Below are 25,017 nucleotides of genomic sequence, written 5' to 3' on the forward strand. Positions count from 1 at the left end.
GCAGGAAGATGAATTCAAATGCTCCTAGCAGACAAATCATTTCATATTTTATAAAAGGCCACAGTGGGTAAAAACTTTCTTGAAAAGCTGCCAGCAATATTTGTACATGCATTAGTGAAAATACAGCAGCTAGGCATTTCAGAAGGAAGATTCTTTGTAGCACACCTGTAATACTGTCCCACCAGACTAGTAAGTAACCCAACAGCAATAATATCCAGAGAAAAACTCCTAAAGGTACTGAGACACAAGACCAAGAGTGACATGAAATCAGGCTGCCATACATAGAACACAGACCTAAAATGAACATGGAAGGTACCTGTGTTATATATAGAGAAATTACTGTTGTATGTTTAACTGCGCTTGAGCAATAAGAATCGTTGCTTTATAAGCTGAAGAGAACTGATTAAATAAGCAAGATGTTCAATTCGGCCTGCTCAACACCACAGCAGAAGTATGTTGCCTGTAATCTCTGTACCTTTTATTAAGTATCTCCTTGGGAATACCCCATGGCTCCACAACAAATTGTTCCTCTTCTAGTACAATATACTTACTGATTTGGGCCTACAGACATCTATCCTTCCAACCCCTCACAAAAGACCAGTTGCCATGCACCTCATAACTGGTCTACAAACACTTCTAATACTCTGCAGTAGAGGCACCATCTCCTCCACTATCTTTTCTTTCTTCTGGATCTGGGTCAGGCTTTCTGTAGCAAAGGAACTCATACATGAGCCTTCTTTCATGGAAAACCTTTATTACCAAATACAAGTGTCTCTGGGTCCCTCTGTATACCCCTTTTTCAAATTTAATATATATATATTTTTAGACCTCCTGAAGAAAACCTGCTATATAGCTACCTGCCCTTTACAGATCTCTTAGTTTACAAAATAGTGCACGCTGCCTTTTACCATTAAGCCCGTAACTAAAAACACTTTTGGAATTAAGTCTTAGTCCACTGATGTAGGTTGATCTGGCTTGTGTCAAAGCCTTATAGAATCAGGCAGCGTAGTTTTGTACTGTAGTTTTGTAGTGCTTCAAGAATGCTTGTTTTTGAAAATTAATGTCATTTCTTGCATTAGATTAACCCACTGATTTTTCTTTCCTGTATTATATTTAGAGGAAGAAAGAATTTTTCCAAGTATGAGATAACAATTTCCATTTAATATTTCCCTTTCACCTTGGATTTAGGATTAATCAGTACTATACTTCAGAGTCTACAGACTGTCATGAACAGTTAGATTAGACAACCCTCATTTTTCCCTAAACTAAGGCAATCCCAGAAACTGAATTTACGTTAACAATAACAAGATTTTACCGTGCAAGTCCATAAATTCTGTCAGTTTCATGGGAGCAGACACTTGAGATGAGTTAAGCAGTTTTAACAACCCTATACAATGGCAAGTATACTGGCTGAAAAAGCAGCCAGCATTCCGGAAACAACTAATGAAGTACTATAGCACAATTCTGCTAGTGGATGCTTCAGCTTGTACTGCATAACTAAAGTGCAGCAACAGGATATAATAAATGCAAGAGTGATTCTTTGTATGTGGAATATCTAGTTTCTGGGTCTATGATATTATTAATTCTATTCAATGAGTCCTGATATCGGATGACTCAGTGTTTCTTTGCTTAGTGAGCAATATATGCAGTCTATGAAAATAGACAAACACAGAATTAGTTTTTTGGTTTACCTGAGATTGATAGATGCTATGACAATCCTTCAGAAAACGTATACTAACACTTTCACTGCAGTTATGCTTATATAACACTTTTCAGCTGCTTGGAAAATACCTTCTTACAAAAATACCGTAAAGCATATGGATGTTCAGTGGTGGTGTCAGTATAAAGACAGATCACACACATTTACCTTGTCTGTCAGGCAAAGTATAGGAAAGACTTTCATTGTAATGTAGTAAACACACTTGATTTTGGTTTTGTTTTTGTCTCGTTTTTGGTTTTGTTTGTCAAAAATGTGTGACCCAGTCTGAAAGAAGTCCAGAAATTTTTGTCAATGGTTGGAACTGAATGATATTCTAATGATAAGTCTACTGCTATACTAGGCTTATCCTTGCCCTCAGGTGGGATGCCTTAAAGCTAAACAGCACCTGATAGATTGGTAGATCATAATAGCAGATCAGCTGCACTGATTTGTACTGGGGACCAGACCTAAAGTAGTTACTAAGAAAAACAGCAATGACTAAAGTGACTTTTAAAACCAAGTAAAGGAAATTTCTTCTGCCATACCTGAAAAAATAACCATGTGTTTAGTAAAGAACTCCAACTCAAATAGTTTGATGCAAATTTGACAGTATTTTTATTAAGAGACCATAAATCGTAATTTAAAAGAAGCTAGCATTTTTCAGCATGTCTAGTTTTAAATTATTTCTAAGTTTTCCCTCATTTAAAAAATAAATGTATATAGCATGACAGAATTGAAATTAGATGCAAAGTGGAGTACTTTCCATACAGCAACTTGACCCAAAAGTAAAATTTAATCATAAATTGACCATCACCTAATGTTTATTTAAGAAATAAGTTTAAGGGAAAGCTAAGGCCATTACATGCATTTGAATTTTGTGCTGAATTAGTCTTGATTAAGAATTGCCTTTTGATAAATTCTGAGAAGTTAAAATATATTTTTTAGTCTAAATATATTTAGCTTCAACATTTTCTTCTATACAAGTTTAGTCATTACTTATGGCAACATAATTGGCTGGAAAGATGCCAGTTTTTTCTCCTGCTCTTCCTTCCCACCAATCAAACTGTGAACTTGTTTTGGTTGTGACCTTGATTTTCTCTCCAGCTTTGAAAGTCAGGTCACCTGGCTGTTGTCCTTCAAATGAATAAAGTGCTGTCACTTCTACGGAATTGCTCGAAGAGCTACCTGAAGTGAAAGAAATTAAATAAAAGAGAAATTACTAAATTGCACATACAGTAAGTCCTTGAATAAAATATTCTTAAACAACAGTAGAAAACAGTAACAAAGATATCAAACTAATTTATCTGAGTGTACCAACTGCAGATGAAAAAGCCCTTGGTTTCCACTACATTCTTAGTACAGGACATTTGGAATCTAGCCTATCAACATAACCAAGTTCATAAAGTAGCACTCTGCCCAAAATAAAGATCAGCAGTTTTCTCTGTATGATTCATATTGTTCCACGAAGACAGTAGGAACAAAAGTGGTGTGCTGAAGAAAGTGCCAGTACACTGAAAGACTGCTCAACAGAACGACTTTTGGGTTTTGGTTTTGGACTGTGTTTCCTGTGAGTTTCTCAACACGTGAAACTTATAGCAGCAATTTTGCTTTATTTTTTTTTAATCAGTACTTGTGATATAAAATAGTAAAATACAAAATATTCACAGCACATCCCTTCTCTTTCCACTGGGCTTACAGTGTCTAGGATTTCAGTGTATCTTGCATGTTGTTTGATGTTGATTTAGTACACAGTTAAATCTCTTACATGAACACATCCAAAAGTGAAAAAAACACCTATGAGGTGCAATGGAAGACTAGTTAAGAGGAAATAATGAAGACCTTTATGTAGCTAATTCAGATAACTCAGGATGTATTGGTTATATGGACATGGTGGCTGCACATATGTTCAAAGATTGAAGGTTTCCAGCGTTGACTTCATCTCCAAGTCATGTTTGCTGCCAGAATTCTGTTGCAAAACCAGAAACCCAAGATCCTCTTGGTTTACACATTTCAAGTTCAGAGCAAGAAAGGATGGTGAGAGAAGCACCACTACAACTTTGTCAGTCTGTCCTCAACAAGCGATATCCACAGAATTTTTCTTTTAGTTGCTTTTATCAATTCAAACAAAAGAAGAAAAACCTTTTTGTGCCCTCCCCAGCCCAAATACAAACTTCTCTCAAAAAATAACAAACAGAGAGGACAATGACAATGACTAGCGCATGCATAAAAAGCATAGCTATTTTTTGCAATGTGTCAATATATATGTTCTTTCCATAGACTAGCTTCTTTCCTGTCACAACAACAATTTGTAACAATCATCAAAGACTAATACAATTTTTTTTTGGCCAAGGGCTAGGAGAATGTCGACTGAAACAAAGTCAAATGCCGTCTTTCTTCATCACGCCATCTCTCTCTCTCTCTGTCTATATTCATAATTTGAAGTCACACATCACTATTTCTTTTGGTGTGAAAACAAAACCAGACGAGAATGCCTGTGTTTATTACGTCTCTAACTCCACCAGTTACTTCTACCAAAAAAGACAGCTTTTTCTAAATATCCTTTTTACTTTCACAGTCGAAACTCTTACAGACAAAGTATTCAGGAATTCATAATCTTCCACCAAGGATTCAAGCATGACGGAGTCAGGATGATATGATGTGTTCACATGGAAAGTATGGTTTGAAACTAGATATTATGATGGAGGAAATCATAGGGAAAAACATAAGATGCTTTGACTTTTTACTCCTTACTTGAAGAACACTGAGAAGATACTGGGGATCAGTACTCTTTAGGTGCTAGGGCATGAGAACAATCATGACTCATTTGCATATACAAAGAAAGATGGGCTGTGGTTTATCCCTATGCCGCATTCAGGCAGCAGATATGGCTATAACTGATGAGTTACTACGAAGGCTACAAATTCTTATATTACATACTAACTATAAGCATTTCTTATTAATGTTCAAATGAACAATCACTCAAGGAGAATTAGAGTCACTATATATTTATTACTGCATAATGTAAATACACTTGGAAAAAATAAGATAACGGATAGCAGAAAAAAAAAAAAGACTGAAAGCGGTAATAAGGGAAGTTGACAGCAAGAGCCTCTTTTAATTACATTTAACAGAAGAACTGTCACCATCACTTTAATATGTTGGACTCGTAGCAATGACGGAAGTAGTAGTTACCTCCAGGACTAAACTTGAATTAAGACTATCATTCCTCTTATACAAACTATTGAGTATACTGAAATTGGCTCAGCAAAAGTATGAAGAAAAATGAAAGGAACCTAGACACATTGCACGAAAATGTGGAACAAAAGAAGCACATGTGAAATGTGCTTTGAAGTGTAGGAGAGTATTTGATGCACCACAATAATATCTCCAACTATTGCTTGTTCTATCATATGAACAGGATTGTTTTACACATTTTGCTTCCCACCTGTTGCTCCTTTGCACGTGTATCTTTCCAAACATACTGAAACCTCAAAGTGCTACAACTGATTATGAACAACAACTTCCAAATACTTGCCCCAACTGATACATGCTATCATTTAAAAGCATTTTCCAGCTGTATTACCATCAGGTGTTTTACAACATTTCCAACTTAATTTTCCATAGCAGCTATTTCCCTACTATAATTTTATTTCTCACCAAGATTCTAATCTTTGTGCATTAATTCTGTATTCTGGTGGTATAAACCACATAAAATACATATTTATTGCCTTCAGATTGCAGCATTCCATACCTCATACTTATACGGAGCATTCTAACAAAGAGGTATCTGGTGGCATCATGAAAACTGCCACATGTATTATAAGGAGGAGCTGTTTCATGTTCTTGTTTCCTCATTTCAGTTTTACATAAACTCAGGTGGATACATCTTATACTGTATTATGATAGATGTGATATTCTGCAGAATAGAAAGTGAAACTTTTTCAAATTCCACTGTAATAAATTTTTAGAATGCATTGTTAAAATTTAAATAGTTTTAAATGAAAATGTAATAGATACACATGAAGATTGCTGAATGCATATATTGGAAACACATTTGCAGCTCACACAAGATGGTGCTACAGTGCTACATACAGCATATGATACTGAAATCATTGAGATTTATGAGTAAGCATACTGGAATAAAAACAAATTACATTGTGGAAAGTCCTTAATAATGGTATCTGAATACACGGAGCACAGTTCTACAAATACAGTGGTCAAAACAGAAATATAAAAATTCTGGTTGAAGATCTACTACTGCAGGAGCCAGCATTCATATGCATTGTCCTAACATACACAAACATGGTACGTACAATATCATTTTCATTCATCTTTACATTCTATAATGATACAAACTTTTTGCTAAGGACTTCTGACCACTGCTACGGATTAAGGACTTGATGAGGTATAAACTAGAGTGAACCTACTGTCTCATGTGTGCTCTGCAATACCAGCCCCATAGCAAATGAGAGAGAAATCTACCCTAAATTACAGTACACTTACTGCAGAGTGAAAGTATTCTCACGAAAGTTGTTACAGGAAAGGTATACTTGCTACATTTATACTAGTTAGTTAAAGAAGCCCTATGACTCAGCTGTCATCTCAGACAAATCAACTGATCAAGGGTATTGATGACTGAGGTGGTGATCATATTACTGATTGTCCATCTATTATGCACTTTCCGCTAAATCTCTGCTTTGAAAAATGGGCTGTGGGCCTGGTTTCTTTTGAAGTTGAAAGGTTGTAAAATTGTTTCCATTGCCATGCAACATACCGTATGAAAATGCAATAGTCTAGGTAGATTTATTTTTCATTGAAACTGAAGAGCCTGTCTACTTTACTCAAAGTTTTTGTACAACCTTTAAAATGTATGTCTTAAGTTTCTGTCATTTACAAATCAATCTGAATGAGTAATATGTTCAATATACTAAATTCTATTTTCTCTGTATTTTGTAAAGAAATAGGGAGAAGTGACTGGAACTGCCACACAACATGGTAGAGTTAGATGAATCTCCAGCATTAGACATGACAGAAGTTGTATACTACTGACATAAAAGCTCCACCAAAAAGTATCAGCTTACAGAAAAGCTCCAACAGAATTCTCATCGGTTAAATGGACACCTAGAAAACTGAGCAACCACATGAACCCTGTTTGTGCAGCAGAAATAAGAGAAAATCAACAAACAGACAAAATGATGGAAAACTATTAAGAGATTGAGACAGATGCAAACATCTATGCTTTGAAAAACAAATATATCAAGTATCACAAAGGTTTTATTATCACTAATATATAGTGTTAACAGGGACTGAAAACCTCAGTTACTGCTCATGAGTTTAGGATGAGAGCTGTATCTAACAGTGAACAGACAGAAATTTTAGTTGTTTATCTGTCACAGGACACGGGGCTTTTGTTTGGAAAGGATTAGTATTGAGTTTAAATTTCAGGAAAAAACGTAAAATAGGCTGAAGAACTAGGTTAATTACTTGGTCCTGTAACTGGTGACAGGCACAGTGAAGAGTTTATAGGTTTTAATGGCCACCTTTAGCAAATGGTTTGGACAACACCACCAGCAAAGATACAGTTGTAAGTATGAATAGTATATGTGTGCATAGATTAAATACACTAAACTGTCTGAAGGATGTTTGCCGCAAACTACCATGTTAAAAAAGAAGACTATCATCAGTTCCCAACAGGACACATTAAAGAGGAAGACAAGCATTAGCTCAATGCAACAGTAACACATAATCCTCAAGAAGACTTTTGAAACAAAGAAGTCACTTTAGGAAGAAGTGTAAAAGCACCATGAAACTTCGCAGTGGTGGGGAGAGAGTCTGGACTGGAAACAGCAGTAGTCAAATCCCAACTTGATACCACTACAAGTCACCCTGCTGGAATCGCCTCTGCCCAGGCCAGGCCGAGCAACCTCCCCACCTGGCACTGTGACCATTCTGCACCTATCTACAGGAGTGACAACACAGGGTGTAAGTAGTGAAGACATCTCCTCATGCACATGTGGCTTTGTGGTGGGGCTTCCTTGCCAGCTTATGGATCATTGGGTTGTGAGAGCACACAGAGCTGGAGTACCCACATCTCCAACAAGAGGTGCATGCAAGTAGAACAACATGCACTGCCAGAATAGATGGTGTGTGTTTGCAGCTTATACTGCCTGCAAGGCTGGATGTGCATGAATGGAAAACTGCACATTTGATATGCATGCGTGCCTGTAAGCGCCATTACAATTATACGTAACACAAAGCGCATGCGTGCCTTCAAGTGCAATTAAAAATGCGAAGGGTTAGTTATAAAGAGCATTTAGAAAGTGAAGGTGTTTATTAACATTTTGCAGCTATCTAATATTTTGGTTTACTTGCTGTAACACTGATATTGATCACCTATTACCAGCAAATTATCTGTCACCAGTGAATTAACAAACCACTTTGATCCTGGTTTTGGTTTCAGCTATATGAACGGAGCAGTCTTTCTCTGTAACTATTCTTGCACAAGTGTCCACTCTCACGGTGAAGATTAGTGTTCAAATTGCTCACGGCCATTGCTGAGTTTTAATTAATAATTTTTATTAAAGAGCTTGATTAACTGTTGATCTGGTAAGGAGGACAAGTATGCACTGTGGTGATAATGCTAGGCTGAGAACAGGAAACCAAAATGCAATGCTAAACTCACTAGCAGTCCCCCTAGAAGCTAGGACAGTTACTCTTTCTGCAGAAGTAAATTGGTTTACCCTAGGTCTGAGAGGGAGACTGAGCTACTGCTAAGGTTAAGATTAGGATCAGAATTCAGTAAGGTAGAGAAAGATTAATTGGTGGGCAAGCAATATCAAGAACGAGATGAGGCATTATATTTCTGGATTTGATGCGCTCACAATGAATAGAGCTAGATCTGGATTGTTGCAAAACAAGTGAAGGATAGAGTAAGATCAGCAAATTAATTATGGTTAATTCTGAATTAAATATGAGTTACTGCATTACAGTCAAAGCTTTAAAGTTGGAATTTAATTTGATTACAGGACCCAATTAGCATCAGTTCCTATTTCCACATGTACCAATGAATGTGCACAGTTAACTAGATTATAGTTTATAAACCCCACCCCCCCAAAAAAAATGAACAGCTACATCTTAAAGTAAATGTAGAGTTTGGTCATATGAAATTAAAACAATACATTTTGAACTTGTCTAGTTGGAAGTGTGCTGCTGGGTTGTCCTGCAAGGAGAAACAATGTGAAGGTGGTGGTGGGGGAGTTGGGTTTGTTTGTTCTAGCTTTTGAAACTTCAGGAAGAAAAACTTGATGTAATTAAAGTAAGCACAATAAGGTACTGGAGACTCTTTAGTTCTTACTAGGTTAATATTGTTTTTGTGGAATTATCAGTACACAGTACTTTGTTCCATTCTGATAGTTGTTTATTGGTGCTCGCCAGAGCTCAAGAAGCGTTTGGACAATGCTCTCAGGCTTGGTTTTTGGGTGGTCCTGTGCGGAGCTAGGAGTTGGACTTGAAGATCCTTGTGGGTCAGTTCCAACTTGGGATATTCTGTGATTCGTTGTTAATAGGGGTTTAAATAGGTTTATTTCTTACAGTGACAACTGCTGCTGCTGCTCCTTCATATTTTGATAAGGCATACCAAGCTATATTTTGCACAGAATTTAGGTAGGAAACTGCAAGGACTGAAAAGATGTATTTTCTACTGGATCCAGCACATTACTTTAGAATGGGGAACACAGGGTGTATGCAAAGAAATACCCCGTAGTAAATTCTGAGGATGTCAGGGTCACTGCTAATGACAGGAACAGCTTTTGAATTAGGGTTAGAACTCAGGACAAAGAATCAAAGACCTAAAATTTTTACTTAAGGAATTCAGCAGCTCTGGGCTATGATTAGGTTTGAATGTAGGCAGAGAAATGGCTTAAGCTTGAAGTAGTAGGCAAACCACTAAGTTCGATCTGTAAAATTCACAAAAACGGGATGAAAGCTGGATCTGACAGGGAGATCTTTCAGTTCTGTTTGAACTACAAGACATTTAACTTAAAGAAGAACTTAAACAGGCAAAGTGGCAGGGCAATATATTAACTTTGAAGTAAGAACTGAATCTAGGTGAGAGTAAAGGAATATTGAATTTGCAAAGGTCAGAGAAAAATATTGCAACAACTGAATCATAACAGGACAAAAGCCTGGCCCAAACTGGAGATGCAAAGAAAAGACTGTGTCTTTGAAACAGTATCCAGAGAACAATCTATAGGACTCGCATTGCTTAGAAGGTAAGAAGTTCTTAAAAAAAAATAATTCAACTTGAAAATCACACATGCTCTGTAGTGATCAGCAACAGGCAGTTTCATATTCCATTTCATCATTTTTAGCTTGAATTAATAATTAGTTAATGAAGGAGTGCCAGAATAAGGCAAAAAGAGATGGATCTGGGACAAAGGTCGTTATGAGGTGTTTGCAGAAAATGTTTTTTAGCAAATGAAAAGGGACAAAGGGCAGGGAAATCCTAACAGAAAAATGGAGGAGTGCTGAAGAGGTGTTCTCAGTGACACACAAGAACTATAGATGTAAAGGCAGTTATAGACTTAGCCATGCAGTAGAATTTAGGGAGCATGAATGTTACAAGGAAAGCATATGATCACCATCTATCAGGTTAAGAGAGGACAGAATACAATGTCTAATACATGATTACAAAGAAGTCACCAGAGACTTGGAAGGAAGAGTTATATTTCACCAGTGAATGGAGCAGTACCAAGGCCAAATGTCAGAGTATGGCCCCATTTATGGTATTGCACTGTCTTGAAACCAAGGTAGCCTCATTCAGATTGCCTACTGGGGACAGCCTCTGGCACATGGTAACTTCCAAAACTAGTAAGGAATCATTTGACACACACTGCCTTTCCCAGATCAAAATCATGCCAGGGACCTGCTGAACATTCAGTAGAAAAAGTGATAGATTTTCAGTACTCAAGTAGATTTCCTTACAACATTTAATTTAAAAGCACAGCTGGAGCCTACGGTTTCAGCTGGGTGCAACAGAAACTGCTTGAAAGAGGGTCAAATGCAATACTAAGGAACTGCAAACAGAAACATAAAATAACAATATGGTTAACTATAGGCTTTATTAGATGAAAGACAACCTGTATATAGATGAGATCGGGAGCATGGAACTAGACAAAGCACATTCTCTGAGACAGGTTAGTGTGTTAGTAGACATTAAACCACCTTTCTGGCCACTCTTTTTGCCCCGATTAGCCCTTTGGAGAGGCTATTTCAGAGTCCTGCTCCCCCAGTGGCTAAGACAACTTTCTTAATGTCCAGCTTCACGTAATTCACTACTAGTTTACATCTGTGGGTTTTTTTTTTGTTTGTTTTTTGTCAACAGTAGCCTTTGGCTGAAACCTTTCCTTCTTGGCATTTACTGTCCTTATGCTTTTACAGTCAGAAACATTTTTCAAATCTTCAGGCTATTGCATTACAAATAACTTAGTTACCCCATATCAGTGACTTCTTGCTCCAGTCATTGTACTTATTCTTCTCTGCACCTGTTCAATTTTCCCTAATTCTTCTTTGAAATGTAGAAAAGAATATTACCGTTCCACATAAGGTGGATTCCAAATGTAAACATCATCACCTTACCTCCACAGAGAGATGCCCATAGGTAACTGACTGTTGTACCAGTAAGAGCAGAGCTCTTTACACAGAAGAGTGACTGAACTTAATGAACACAGAGTACATTCTGTGGAGACCATGGATTTATTTTTGAATGTGAAAGTAAAAAAATATAGTGAGATGAATCAGCACAGAAGACTGTCAGAACAGATCTTCTGATGAGGAGATTAAGTCATGAATGAAGAAATCAGAAGACAAAAGGAAAAAAATGAAGGGGATGGACAGCACTGGAGGAACTGGAAGCCACAGAAAGCTGAGATAGAAGAATGAATGAAGTATTAGTGACATAGCAGTGAACCAAGGCTGCAGAATAAGTGATAAACAACACAAAGCTAATGGATCAAGACCTCTAAGATCATCTAGTCCAACCTTTAACCCCATACTGACAAGTCCACCACTAGACTATGTTATCAAGTTCTACATCGACATGTTTCTTGAAGACCTCCTGGGATGGTGACTCAACCACTTCCCTGGGCAGCCTGTTCCAATGCCGCACAACTCTTTCAGGAAAGAAATTTCTCCTAATATCCAGCCTAATGTATACAGAAGAACGATAATGAAATTACACATCTAAAAATGAAGACTAAGAGAAATCAAAAGAAAGTGGATGTGACAGTTTGAAGAAACTTTGATGTTGAGAGCTATAGATTTTGAATGTGAATTGATGTATTCCACGCCCTAGAACCAGAGCCATATAACATAACGCAATTTTGAACACAGAAATGTTCCTCATTAGTTTGACATCATTAATCCATGAAAGCCATCAGTTCCGTAAACTGTTTTAATATTAGTAGATTTTGAAAAAAAGAGGAGTCTCTGTACACAATAATGAAATCTATTCCAAGGTTACAGAACAGACAAAAAGGAAGCCAGCAAACAGAAGATTAACTAGAGAAGGGAAAGATATATTTGCAATTAGGGCCTTCATCTCTTTCCTGACCTTAAGAAGAAATACCAGCACATGTATTAAATAGGGCAGCTATTTCAAAGAGTAAGGAAACAGGCCTAAAAGTGACCTGTTGATATTACATTAGAAAGCAGTTAAAGGCAGCGTTAACCAGGTTGAAGTCAAAGTACTAAATTGTGTGCTGGATCACCAATATGGACAGAGTAGTTGGACTGCCCGCTGTCTGATATAATGCTCTTTTTTCCAAAGAGTTATGAAGCTGAAAATGTCTGTAGTAAGGCACCTTTTTCAAGAACACGAGGAAAATCTGAGGCTTTGGTTATATATGATCAGGCATACGCAGAAATATCTACCTTTTACTAGATCTAAACTTACCCTCTCTGTTTCCGTTATATTTGAGTCCTGAACTATTATGTAAAACAGCACCTATAAAAATATTCTATGAACATAAAGTTATGCCCTGCAGAGATTTGAGTTCTTAGGTGAATTGTGTCAGAGGTAGTCCAAGAAACAGCGTAAAGGAATTGAGAGAATGCACCTGTAACAAAGAGGTAAGGCTTAGCTAGATTTTGAGGGAACCATTATTTATTCCTACATACCAGTTTCCTGCAAGCTGTTCAGTCCTCTAATTTTATGTGTCACATAACCCACCTCACTACTGAATTTTTAAAAATTCAAGATATGTGGAATAGCAGTGGTTTTCTTCATAAAAAATTTTAATTAGTCATATTCTAACATGTTAAAAGAAAGAACCAAAGATGTGCTTTGATATTCTAAAGGGCAATCTTAGACAAGTTCAATTGTCTCAAAGAACGCATGTATGCCTCTAGATACGTCTCCCTAGAAACAAAACAATGGAAACTATTTCATTTATGTTATGACAACAATAAAAAATGCATAGAATACTTCTGAAAACACATAAGATACTCCGGAATGTAAAGAAACAAAGTTACAGAAGTATGTAATTGTATGTTTATTACTAACTATGAGCACACACAAAACAAAGGAAAGTCCTTTGTTACAACTGATTTTTCTAGCCAAGAATTTAAGAAACAATCAAAATTATGAGAACTGGAACAGAAAACAGTATTATTTTATGGAAGGAGAAAATGCATGGTTTGCTTTTGATGTGACTACCATTTTGAGTATTCCCTCAAAAAAAAAATCTTGCATATACTGTATGACTCCTTTATTAAAAAAAAAAAAGCTCACTTGGTTGCTAGAATGTAAACAAAAAATATTTTAACAGTGAGGTTATAGAATATTGAAAAAGCACTCCCTCAAAAATATCTATTTATGATCACATGCAATAATAAAAACCTGACTGATAGAGCATATTACTTCACATGACTTCTGGCAAAGCGGCATCTTGGAGATTAAGACCTTCTGAGGTTTAATTGACTGTATGCATATACTTCATGTTTTATGGATATAGAAGTTTAATGCAGATAATGGCCCATCCTTTGATGTTATTTGAAGTCCAAGGCTTTGCTATTCATAACAGCTATTGTTTAGGTAATATCAACTTTGGCCCAAACCCACATAGGTGATGTTGAGTTCATGTTCACAGATAGGCTGCCCAAAAGCTAAGTCAGCTTCCTGCATTATCTAGGTTACAACATCACAATGAGAAGAAACAAAATACCTTATAACATTAAGACTCACTACTGGGTATTTATTGGGCAATGTCCATTTTCTGGCTTTACCACCATGTGTAGTGAAAGATAGGCTGAATGCAGCAGCATCCTTGGAACATGACAATTCCCCTGTTTTTGAAGACAAGACGGAAGTGAAGTGAGGAATACATGAAAAGAGGTAAAAGGAAGTGCAATACAAGTTGTTGAGCAGAGTAAAAAAAGGATCTTTAGGGCTGTAAACTGGAAGATGTCATTGCTTTCTTCTCACAAGACAAAATGAAACATCAGGTGGTGGTGGTGCAAACAGGAGTAAAGCAAAAGCATATTGTTCTATGTTACACAATAGAACTTTCTGAAGAAATTAACTTTTCAGGCCCTCTATGGCAACAAAGTATTCCAGGTGTTAATGCCTACTTACAAAAAAGTCTGTGTGAAACTCTCATTCACACAGAAAAACAGTAGCTCACCTGTATCCTAAATACTACAAGTCATGAAAGAAATTCTTTCAGTTCTTGAAGCACCAGAACACCCATCGATTCCTTTTTCAACCTACTGCAACTCTTTTTCCATGTTCTTTTACCACCTCTCTCAGCCTTTAACATGAGAAGAAAGGGTTTTAAGCTGGGCCTCCAGAGCAGAGCAGACATATAGATACTTAAAAATTTCAGATTAGTTGTTTCTGTACAAATTATGAACCAGCATTTGTTCGGGAAATGGATCTGAGCTAAATGTTCCAAGTCAGAAATCTTACAAGTGAACTCTCACATATCTTATAGATATTAAACTGCTAATTTTCTTAAAAGCATTTTTATTTATTTGTTAAATGTAGAGTCACCTCAAAAACCCTCAGCATGCACAAAACAAGAATCAGATCTCACTGAACAGATGGTTGAGAAGGTCTAAGTATGTACAGAAGTTTTGACATTTTATATCTACAGGTACTAAGCTGCTATAATCAGATATAAGCATAGGTCTTTCTGTGCAGATACTTGAAGTATGTCATATGCCACCATTGATCCAATTAATCTCTAATAATGCTCATCTGATCAAAGGTCAGGAGACATGATATTCAGCAAATCACTCTCAGAACAAATATTCCCTTGCCTTAGCTGTTGTTTTTGCTTGGAGGAGGCCATAGCTTGAGGTAACAAAAATACTTGTCTTTCTCTAACTTTTTGATAAAATATTCTTGCACCCCAGAAGACCAACTGTACCCTGGGTTGCATCAACAGGGGCATGACCAACAGGTTGAGGGAGGTGATTGTCTCCCTCTACTCTGCCCTTGTGAGGCCCTCACTTTGGGTATCCTATCCAGGTCTGGCCCCCAGCACAAGAAAGATGTGGAGCTGTTAGAGTGGGTCCAGAGGAGGGCCACAAGGAGGATCAGAGGGCTGGAGCACCTCTCCTGTGAGGGAAGGCTGAGAGAGCTGGGGATGTTCAGCCTGGAGAAGAGAAGGCTCTGGGGAGACCTCATTGTAGACTTTCAGTACCTAAAGGGGACTTATAAAAAGAGATGGAGGATGACTTTTTTTACATGGGCAGACAGTATCAGGACGAGGCAGAATGGTTTTAAACTAAAAGAGGGGAGATTTAGGGTAAACACTGGGAGGAAATTCTTCATTCAGAGGGTGGTGAGGCACTGGAACAGGTTGCCCAGAGAAGGTGGGGATTTTTTGTTTTAGAGAGCAGGTGTATATTTGAGTGTATATTTAAGGCAATTTCATAAAGTTCATTCAGGGTAGTTTGGATAATATCAAGAAAGTTCTGTATCATTCCAGGATTTGCACTCTCTGGTTAAGTCTTGGTACTAAATGTACACCCCAGTCCTGGAGAAGCAGGTAAAACAAAGTGTTAAGCCCTCTTCTGCTTTCATGGGACTTGTCTGAGCAAAGCCTATTTTCTGAATTACTTGCAGAATTAGACATTGCATAGTAGTTAAAGTAGGTACTTCATCCAGGTTTTCAGTGCTCTGTCTGGTTACAAAGCCTTCAAGCTGATTTTGGGAATAACCCATGTTCTCCATTAACAAAGAAAACAGTGACTGAAAAAATTCATCGAGGTTTAATATCAGATGTTAAAGAGAGCACAAAGCAATGCTAGGCACAAATATAGCCTGCAAGGTGTGCTATCCACAGTGGTGCTCCAGAGACTGAATAGATAGAAATTCAGCAACAGATGCAAAAAAAAAAAGATTTTTACATGTCTTTGTGTATATATACATATATAAATGTATTTATACATTTCACACAAAAAAATAGATTGATGCTCAAATATTTTTGAATTCTTCCACATATTCTGGAAGAAGACCATTTTAAAGAAGCTTTCATGCCAACAGCTTGCATCACACCTCACAGACAAAACCAATGGTTTTATTGGTAGTTGAAGCAGACCTGACTATATTTAAAGTTTAAGTTACTGTGCAAATTAAGCTCATTGAATAGGAACACATTTCACTGTTTCTGAGTTTTGAGTTCCATGAGGAACATGCTGGCTCATCATCTTCATCTGCTGACGGAACGCTTTCTATCTTTGTTGCAGCACACTCAGCTTTTGCATTAAAGAGTGCCTTTTTTGTCAAGCATCTGTGGATGTATTTGATATTTAGGATATAAAAAAACACCTCCTGCTTGTAAGAGTCAATTCCATAACAGTACTTTTGCTGATTACTTTTAAGATTTTATTTTTCTGCCTTTTCAAAAAACGTTTAAATTTTCATTCAAACTGAAATGGTCAAATAAACTATATCAATGTCAAGGGTTTTATTATGCTCAAGATAACATTAATGCAAATAATGGTTTGGATGAGATCATACTGGAAAATATGAGATGCAATGCTAAGCATAGCATTCATATTCTGAAAAATACAGTAAAGAGAACTGAACAATGTTTTATTCAGGTCAGTTTGACTGTTTAGGAATGATTTGGAAATCTTTTATTATGTTGACAAGATGTTCTGCATTTCCACTACACATGCCGAGTTAACATCTTGACCCGAACACAAAATGTCTCTTTATTTTGCTTCTTAAATCTCTACTGTCAGATTCAAAAGTTCTGCTGCTGTGTTACTGAAACATGCACTGGTTTACCTGATATCAAGTTTAGCTTTTACCTTACTCTGGAAAACAATGTACAGCCTGAAAACAAACAAAACCAACAGCAAGCCCAATTTCATTCTAGGCAATTTCTACACAGATTCTATACTAACATTTTGTGAATATTGACTGATTTATTTTTTTTTTCCAGCCTGGCATAGACAAAAATTTCTCTGGACTGTTTAGAAAAAAATTAATGAGAAAAAGAGATCTTATATGGAAACATACAGAATAATATTATTGTACAGGGCCTTGTTTGAAGTCCTGTTGACAATTCCCATCACCAATGTTCAAAACTGGATGAGGAACAGGGTGATGAGGGATAGAAAGGTTGTTTCCAAGGGAGGAAAAAAAAAAAAAAGCTTTACAGAATAAAACTCAGATGAAAGAAGTTACTATTAGCAAAGGAATAAAACAGAAAAGATATTTTAGCTAAAGAGCAGGAAAGCATGGGACGAAACAGATTTAATCGTTCCAAAAATAAATTTAGATGAAAAGCACAGGAAGATTTCAAGCCATTAGAAAAGAAAGATTCAAAAACTGCTTTCCACAGAAAAAGCCAGTGAGTATCTCCTAACTATTTTAATGTGAAGTCTACTACTTTCATAACAATGATATGCAGACATCTACAAAGTTCAGAAACCCCTCGTTCAGTTTAGTTGGGTCAACGGGTTTAGGGGCTGCTGAAATCTATGCTAGGACTTATTCTTGACCCAGTAAGTATATTCTCATTGCTATTACATTATTCTACCACCATTCAGGTAAGAAGTTTCTTTTCTCTTTTTGTAAAAGTGAGAAGTATTTTTTATACCATTCATAGAACAGTTATTTGCCATACTAAGTTAGTCTATATTGGTGTTTGATTTAATTCTGCAAGGCCTCCTGTTTCCTTTTCAGGAACTGAGTATTTTTCCCAAAGCACAAATGACCTTCTTGGTTCAATCACCAACACCTAGCTGACTGATCAACATGATGCAATACTGAAATATCACAGCAAAGGTAGATGCAAGATCCCAGGTCCCTTGCATGGTCCCTCTAGAATAGCGAACATCACTTTTTGGGGAAATACTAATTTTGCCCTTTTCATTTTGCTGCTTATAGAAAAGTACAAAGTGTTTTTTTGGTCACAGCAAATCCTAATTAATTCCCAAAGAAAGGACAGTATTTATTACCAGAGCCTTCCCTTAACACTAATGTGAAGCTGTTGTTCAGTATCCTTCCAGGAAATGGTATGCAGCATTTCCTCCTGTGTCCTACTGGCCTCCCATCAGATGGGAACTGTGTGGTAGACAGGATGTTCTCAAAAATGCAGGCTTCAGACGTAGAAAAGTTTCTAGTTCTTGCTATCAATATAGATCAAAGCTTCATCCTATCCACCCAACCACAACTATAAAACGATTTACATCTCTTAGATCAGTATCAGCCTTTATCACAAGTCAGTCAAACAGTGCAATATCCTACAGTCTGGATAGAAATCCTGTGTACCAATCGCTTCCTAGAGGTACTTAAGTCCTGCTTGAATTCCATTAGTATTAATGGAGCAGAAACTCCCATACTCCCAATGGCTTTTTTTTTTAATAGATAGGAAAGCAATTTGAATCTGTCTTTGTCCTACTATTACAGCAGAACAAAAATACTATTTAATGCTTTGAAATAAAATTTTAAGCATATATTTCATAAACACGCTAAAATATCAAGCTGTGGGCTTTAAAAGGGCCTCACACAAAGACTTTAGCTCATACTATTTAACATTTGTATGTTCACATGAACAACTTCAAATTTTAACTATTGTGAATCAGAATTATCTTTATGCTGCTTAAAAAAAAAGCATAGACTACACTATCATTTTCCTACAAATTGGCTCTAACTTCCTAATTTTTATTCCAAGCCATTAAGAAAATTCCAAGAAAAAAACCTGCACCTCATTTAGGTCATATTTAGCATTACAGTTCTCCACCAACAAATGCACACATCAGGAAGACCCCAATATCATCCTAACACGTCTGACCTCAATTTCTCATGCTTTGTTGTATTTTGAGTTAGCTGATTATACGCAGCAAGTTATTTCAGTATGACCAGAAGAATTCCTGCATGCTATGTTTTCCTCTCAGTTTGCCACAACATAAGCCATAAGCAGCTTGATTATCTGATTTATAACATTCACAAGAGTAATAGTATGATCCTAGAAAAGTGATTCAGAGATAAAAATAGTCTCAAAAACAATTTCCTGGGATTTCCTGGGTTTGGTTAGTATTAAGAAAGAGCTCATAATAGCAAGAAAGTTAATACCGTGGGGACCACCAGATGGATGTTTTATTATTCCAGTAACTAAATACAAACATGTCAGAAGCCTTGCCATAAAAAAAAAAGAAACAAAACCAAACCCACAAAAATAGACCAAGCTCGGCTAAACCTCAAAGGAAAAAAAAAGTTACTTTATGTACTTTACAGTGGGTTAAAGCATTCATGACATTGTCTATCTACTAACTTAGTAAACATGAAAAAACTTAGACTTCATATATCACACTCCATAAAATTTTCCTGAAACAAATATGTGTTAGTCTAACCTCCCTATTCATTTTAGGGTGAGCAATCTATTAGAGCTCCTCTTCATATAAAATAGAAGGAAGAGATTATACAGCCTGATGAGGGTTCTTGCTTCCAATGTGAAATAGTTCTACTTGATTCAACAGCAAATTTCTGCCTTTTTTGGAAAAGGAATAATTCATGTACTGAAAAATGAAAAGCTTTTTTCTTCCCCACTTCCAAGTGCACAGCACACATCCACAGTGCCTGAAGGAATATGGACATCATCCGATTTCATCCAAGTGTATTAGTTTATTTTACCCACTTTTCAGTTATTTTTTTAAATCATTATCTTTCATTCAAGTCTACTCCACTTCAACATGAAGACACAATGTGAAAACAACTTCATTAACCAGTTAACTTCCTTACCTAACAGGAAGCTAGAACCGTAACATCAGAGATCATGGAAAAATATGGGAAGTTTGATTGAAAGAATGACGTCCTTTATCAGCACTCCATCAGGTGGAATATATTATTCTGTTTATCTCAAAGCTCTCATAGTCCCATTATTGAATAGATTTAAAGTGTACAAGCTAATGCGTATGAAAATGACTCAGGGCCAATGTTTCTAAAATATAAGCCAGTCTCAGTGACAGAAATAAGTCATGTTCCTATGGACTATTTCATTTTCAGATCACAAAAAAAAAAAAACAAACCACAAAGGTGCCTCATCAAGAGAGGATTTAGGCCCACTTGCATTTCTTTTGTAGTGCAGTTGTCAGATGTTATTTACTTAATCAGTGGATTTCTAAATGTGGAACTGCATAACTGATATAAATAGCTATGCGCCAGATTTCCGGTTAAATTTGAGTTATTCCAAGCTAATACTAGTTTTGTTAAATCTAAGAGAAGCTGATCAGAAAAAAAACAAACAGTGAATGCTTCAATACACACTTAGCAAAGCAAGCCTATTGTGAAGTTGCAAACACATTCACAGTGACGCCCTCTTTCAGAAGCTCTAACTAAAAGCTCCATTGTTTCACTACACTATGTTTAACCAGGCTCAGCAGTACACATAATTTGAGGTACTAGTGCAGAGAAATCTAGAATGGTGTCACAGTGCCACTATATATTTCATCTTTTCCCTGAATTTGATCAGTATCATCCTACAGGGTAAAAGTACACAAAACACCAGGATCGTAAGTCAGATGGAAACTGAACTGCAGAACACACAAGCATGGTAAATGAAACAGAAGGTGGTCACAAGTAAAAATGATGATATAGTACTCAGAGAGCTGCAAAGCAGTTTAAGCTTTACATCTCTTGGACTCTTAGTTCATGTAATTTTGTTGGCTTAATTAAGTCTGTAACTGGTCACAGACAACCCTATAACATACAAACAAAACAAGGAAATATACAAACCCTAAAATTTCTTTGACAAAATATGCTTAAGGAGGCATAAAGTCTTTCTTAGAATTCTCACAGCAAACAAATTTTCATAAATTTCTTCAACCAGATGTCATTCAGAGATTATTGAAAGACACATTGAGATCATCTCTAAAATTACAGGGAATTGCATCAGACCTGATTCTTGGAGAACTGCAACCATGAAAAGCAGCAGTGATTTAGTCAACACAAACCGAGTTTGCCATAACTTCATGGCACCACCTAGTCAGAAAGGCTTGATATTGTCTCAACTGTTTTAACATGGATTAGCAATACATAAGAAGGTTTAAATAATAAATTATGAGGAGTAGAGCTTGGTCTAAATTCAACAGGATTTAGGCTTCCAAAAACCATAGTGATATCTGTGAGCTCACATCTCTGAATTTGCTATTTGTAGCACTATTTAAAATTTGAGAGGAAAAAAGAAAATTACTTAGGACAAAGAGCTCATCAGTCCGTTTAGCAATCAAAACAAAGATCAAGGAAGATCAAGAGGTGATTTGATTACAGAACAAGTGTCTCAAAGGGAACAAGAGGGAACAAAAAGTCTCTGAAAAGCTGCAGACAAATTAATATGTGAAGGTATGAATTTTTTATGATGTTAAAAAAATCACTCAAACTATCACTGAAGATTTTTTTTTAGCTTCTAAAATACTGTGATAAATTTCTTGCTGCCTGTGATAAAATTCTTTCTGCCTCTACTTCTTCATCAGAAGGCTTAATATAACACTTCTTTCAGTATACAGGAATACAAACATATGCCTGATGGTGCACTAACAATCTGGTAATATTTTCAAAATGAAGAGTTTCTGCTGAAGAAAGCTAGTTACAATTCATACTCTGATTTCCTTAAATTTTTACTGTAATCAAGTTTGTGAGTGATGATTTTATACACAATAGGCTTAAGGTGTCAGTATCTGCAGATAGATAATTCATTCAGTTCAAAAAATCCAAAGAAGAGGGCACACATTTTCCTGAAAATTAAATTTTATAATATTTGATTCAAGTACTTATGAAATCTAAGAAAGCCAATGTGTCCAAGAGAAATCTGAAAACAAGCAAAAAACTACCACCACAAAAACCGAACTTCAATCACTTAGAAAATACAAGCACAAGTTCAAGATTTTTTTTTTAAAGCAAGTCCTATGACTGCTTAAAAGCTGTAAACCACATCATTACTCTCTCCTAATTATAAAAAAATAATTATATTGTTACAAGGAGAAGCACTTGAGTTTAGGAATAGCATTTTGTCTTATAATATTCTAGCCATAGACCCACTCTCTTGTTCATAAATGCTCCTGAAAGGGAACACATTACCTATCAGGTGCAAAACTTCAAACTTCACTGAATCACAATATGAGCCATGAGGGTTTTTTTTTGTTCCAGAACTGCAAAAAGTCTTTTCAAAATATTATTCTTTAAATAAAATTGTGATATTTCTAAGTATCTGGAAAAAATTTAAAGCATTTCTGCACCTCATTTTCCAGCTAAGTGCATTAAGTTAAAGGGTTATTCGGTTACATGAAAACACTACTTGCATCTGAGTCAAGCATTGCGTTATCAGTTTAGAAAAACATGTTTTTCATGTAACATTCTTCTTGCATTTGAAATAGGTTATATTACATTACCTATCTAGATAACTCAGGTGTACATAAAATATAATTAAAAATATTTAATCTGCAAGTCTAGCTCTTCTTTCATTTAATGAGATGGATGAATGATGCTTCAACCTTTCTGCAACTTTTGTAACTGCTGGAAAACTAAAACCTCTGGCCATAATGTCAACCTTAGCCCTCCTCCACCCACACCCCAAAACTGAAAAAAACCATCTCCTTTATTATTTGCAACCCAGACAAGTTTGTTGCTCAGTATCAAAACTTATCCCTGCACTGGCCATTATACCTACCTACACCCAGGAAATGTAGTTAACAGATCACACGTTTCCAGATGATGGGCCTCACAGCTTGAGAATTACATTGCAAATACTACAAGTTGGATTCACTGTTAGAGCTGAAACTGCTTTAAGCTTAAGTGAGTCAGAATAGAATACTGAACAAGTAGTATCTTCTTGGTACAATGCAGAGATATCTCAAAAAACTCGAGTATAACCGCAATGGAAATCTATGTTTATGTCAGCATAATCAGATATGATCTGTGGAAGTAATTCTTAATTAAAACAGGAGTTAAAATGCCTTGCATAAGGGTTTGGACACAAGCTTGTTATATCTTCTTACTTCTTCACTTCAATTAGATGGCAACGTAAAACAGTTTTGCTACTTTGGGTGTATTTTTCAAGCTCACTGAATAAAGCAAAAAAACCACACTTTTGCTGCTCAGAAAAAGAAAATAAGACTCATCTTTTGTTGGAATGTAAAGCCTAGAAATAAGATGCATATTTATGAAATATTTTCAAGAAAGCATATATGACCAAATCTCATTTTAACACATGGATAATAAAGGAATGTGCAGATGTTGGAAGACGTCTTCCAAAGTACTTTTAGGATTTCTCAGATTCACATTGTATTAATAAAACATGTGTAAGTTTAGTACTTACCCGCAGAGGCATAATTAGTTGGAAGTTCAGGATAAAGCCTGTTTGAGCTCTTTTCAGCTGAAAGAAAATTAAGTAGCAAGTTATATGATGTACCAACTTATGTTATTACATTTCATATGCTGTTTTTCTAATGCGTTCAATAGTTCCAAAATGACTGCAGTTATCTAAGAAGCAGTACAGGAGAAAGAAATAAGGATCTTGCCTTCTATCCTTGTCCATAGAAATAAATCAAGCTAACAACAGAAGCTGCATACTGCCTTACGTTCCATGTGAGTATTTTGGTAGATGAATTATTATTCAAAAATTGTCTCCCCCACTCAACTGTAAGAACTCTATTCAAAGAAACGACAACCTAACAGACAAACTAAGTTTGTGGAAACCAGAAGTTTCTAGAAGTAGGACTAGTAGTTTCTAGTAGAACTATGACTTTTTACTAAGAAATGTCATTGTACTAAGGGGCTTCCATATATCTAATAAACATGTATGCTTTACTTGAATAATTACTTCTGTAACTAAACCAACACTACTTTTATAAAAAAACCTGTCAGAGAAAAGATTTGTTAATATAAAACAAACAAAAAGGCTTTATCATTTGTTGCTCATGGCACTGTCTCAACATGCTCTCGGTGTTAGCTCAAGGGAGAATATATAAAAAATGTTCTCATACAGACAGCTACTACTACAGTAATTGTATAACTTTCGTTAGCCTTAATGATCTACGTTTATAAAGAGATTAATTAATCATTATCAAAATGCTTTCTAACCTGGTGGTGTTGGCCCAACAGCAGGTTTATGCGGTTCTGGTCTTGATGTTGGTCTAGCAGGTGGGTCATTTACCTAAGACAAACATTTTTAAAATAACTTGCATCAGACCTGGAAGTAGATTTTAACTTCATACTCTAGAGGTACGTCAAGCTGCACTGAAAATGTATGAACTCAAGAAGTACACTACAGAACTAGTGACATACACATGACTATAGAGTAATTCACTATGGGTTTAACAAAGACAAAACTAAATGATTGTCCATCAGTAACATCAATCAAAAAATCATCCTCTGTAATACTGAGAATTATATTACTTTAAGTGTGATTAAATAGAAGCCAGAAAAAGTAGAAAACTTAGAAGAGTACCAAATCAAACCTGGTATGCTCATTATTTACAGATTAACTGAATTAGAAATAGGTTGAAGAAACTTTTCTAATCATCACCTCAGATTTGATCATACATTGCTCTGAAAACAACGATATATAGCTTTTCTAGATGATGCAAAGCCAAACCAGCAACATACTTCTCTAGAAGAGCCCAGCAGGGGAATACTGAAGAGTGTACTTGAATGGATGTTACACACAGAAAGCTGTCCCTGTCCATGGCAGGGGGGGCTGGAACTACATGATCTTTAAGACCCCTTCCAACCCAAACCATTCTATGATTCTATGATGATTTTATGAAGTGTCTGCTATGCATTACATTTGTAAGCATCCAATAGA

The 25,017-nt window shown here is 36.1% G+C and overlaps 1 protein-coding gene across 2 annotated transcripts in view; it reads right to left on the bottom strand.

Annotated features, from left to right (window-relative positions):
• Positions 1–2,293: 2,293 nt before the first annotated feature.
• SH3YL1 (SH3 and SYLF domain containing 1) overlaps positions 2,294–25,017 on the bottom strand; it is a 43,754-nt gene continuing 21,030 nt past the window's right edge. For both annotated transcript variants that reach the window (XM_066994846.1, XM_066994845.1), the window contains exons 8-10: positions 24,294–24,366; positions 23,530–23,586; positions 2,294–2,884 (exon numbers count right to left, since the gene is read on the bottom strand). In XM_066994846.1, coding sequence (XP_066850947.1) covers positions 2,685–2,884; positions 23,530–23,586; positions 24,294–24,366 — 330 coding nt within the window. In that variant the 3' untranslated portion in view covers positions 2,294–2,684. The remainder of the gene's footprint in view (positions 2,885–23,529; positions 23,587–24,293; positions 24,367–25,017) is intronic.

Source organism: Anser cygnoides, chromosome 3, assembly GCF_040182565.1.
Source record: "Anser cygnoides isolate HZ-2024a breed goose chromosome 3, Taihu_goose_T2T_genome, whole genome shotgun sequence".
NCBI lineage: Eukaryota > Metazoa > Chordata > Aves > Anseriformes > Anatidae > Anser > Anser cygnoides.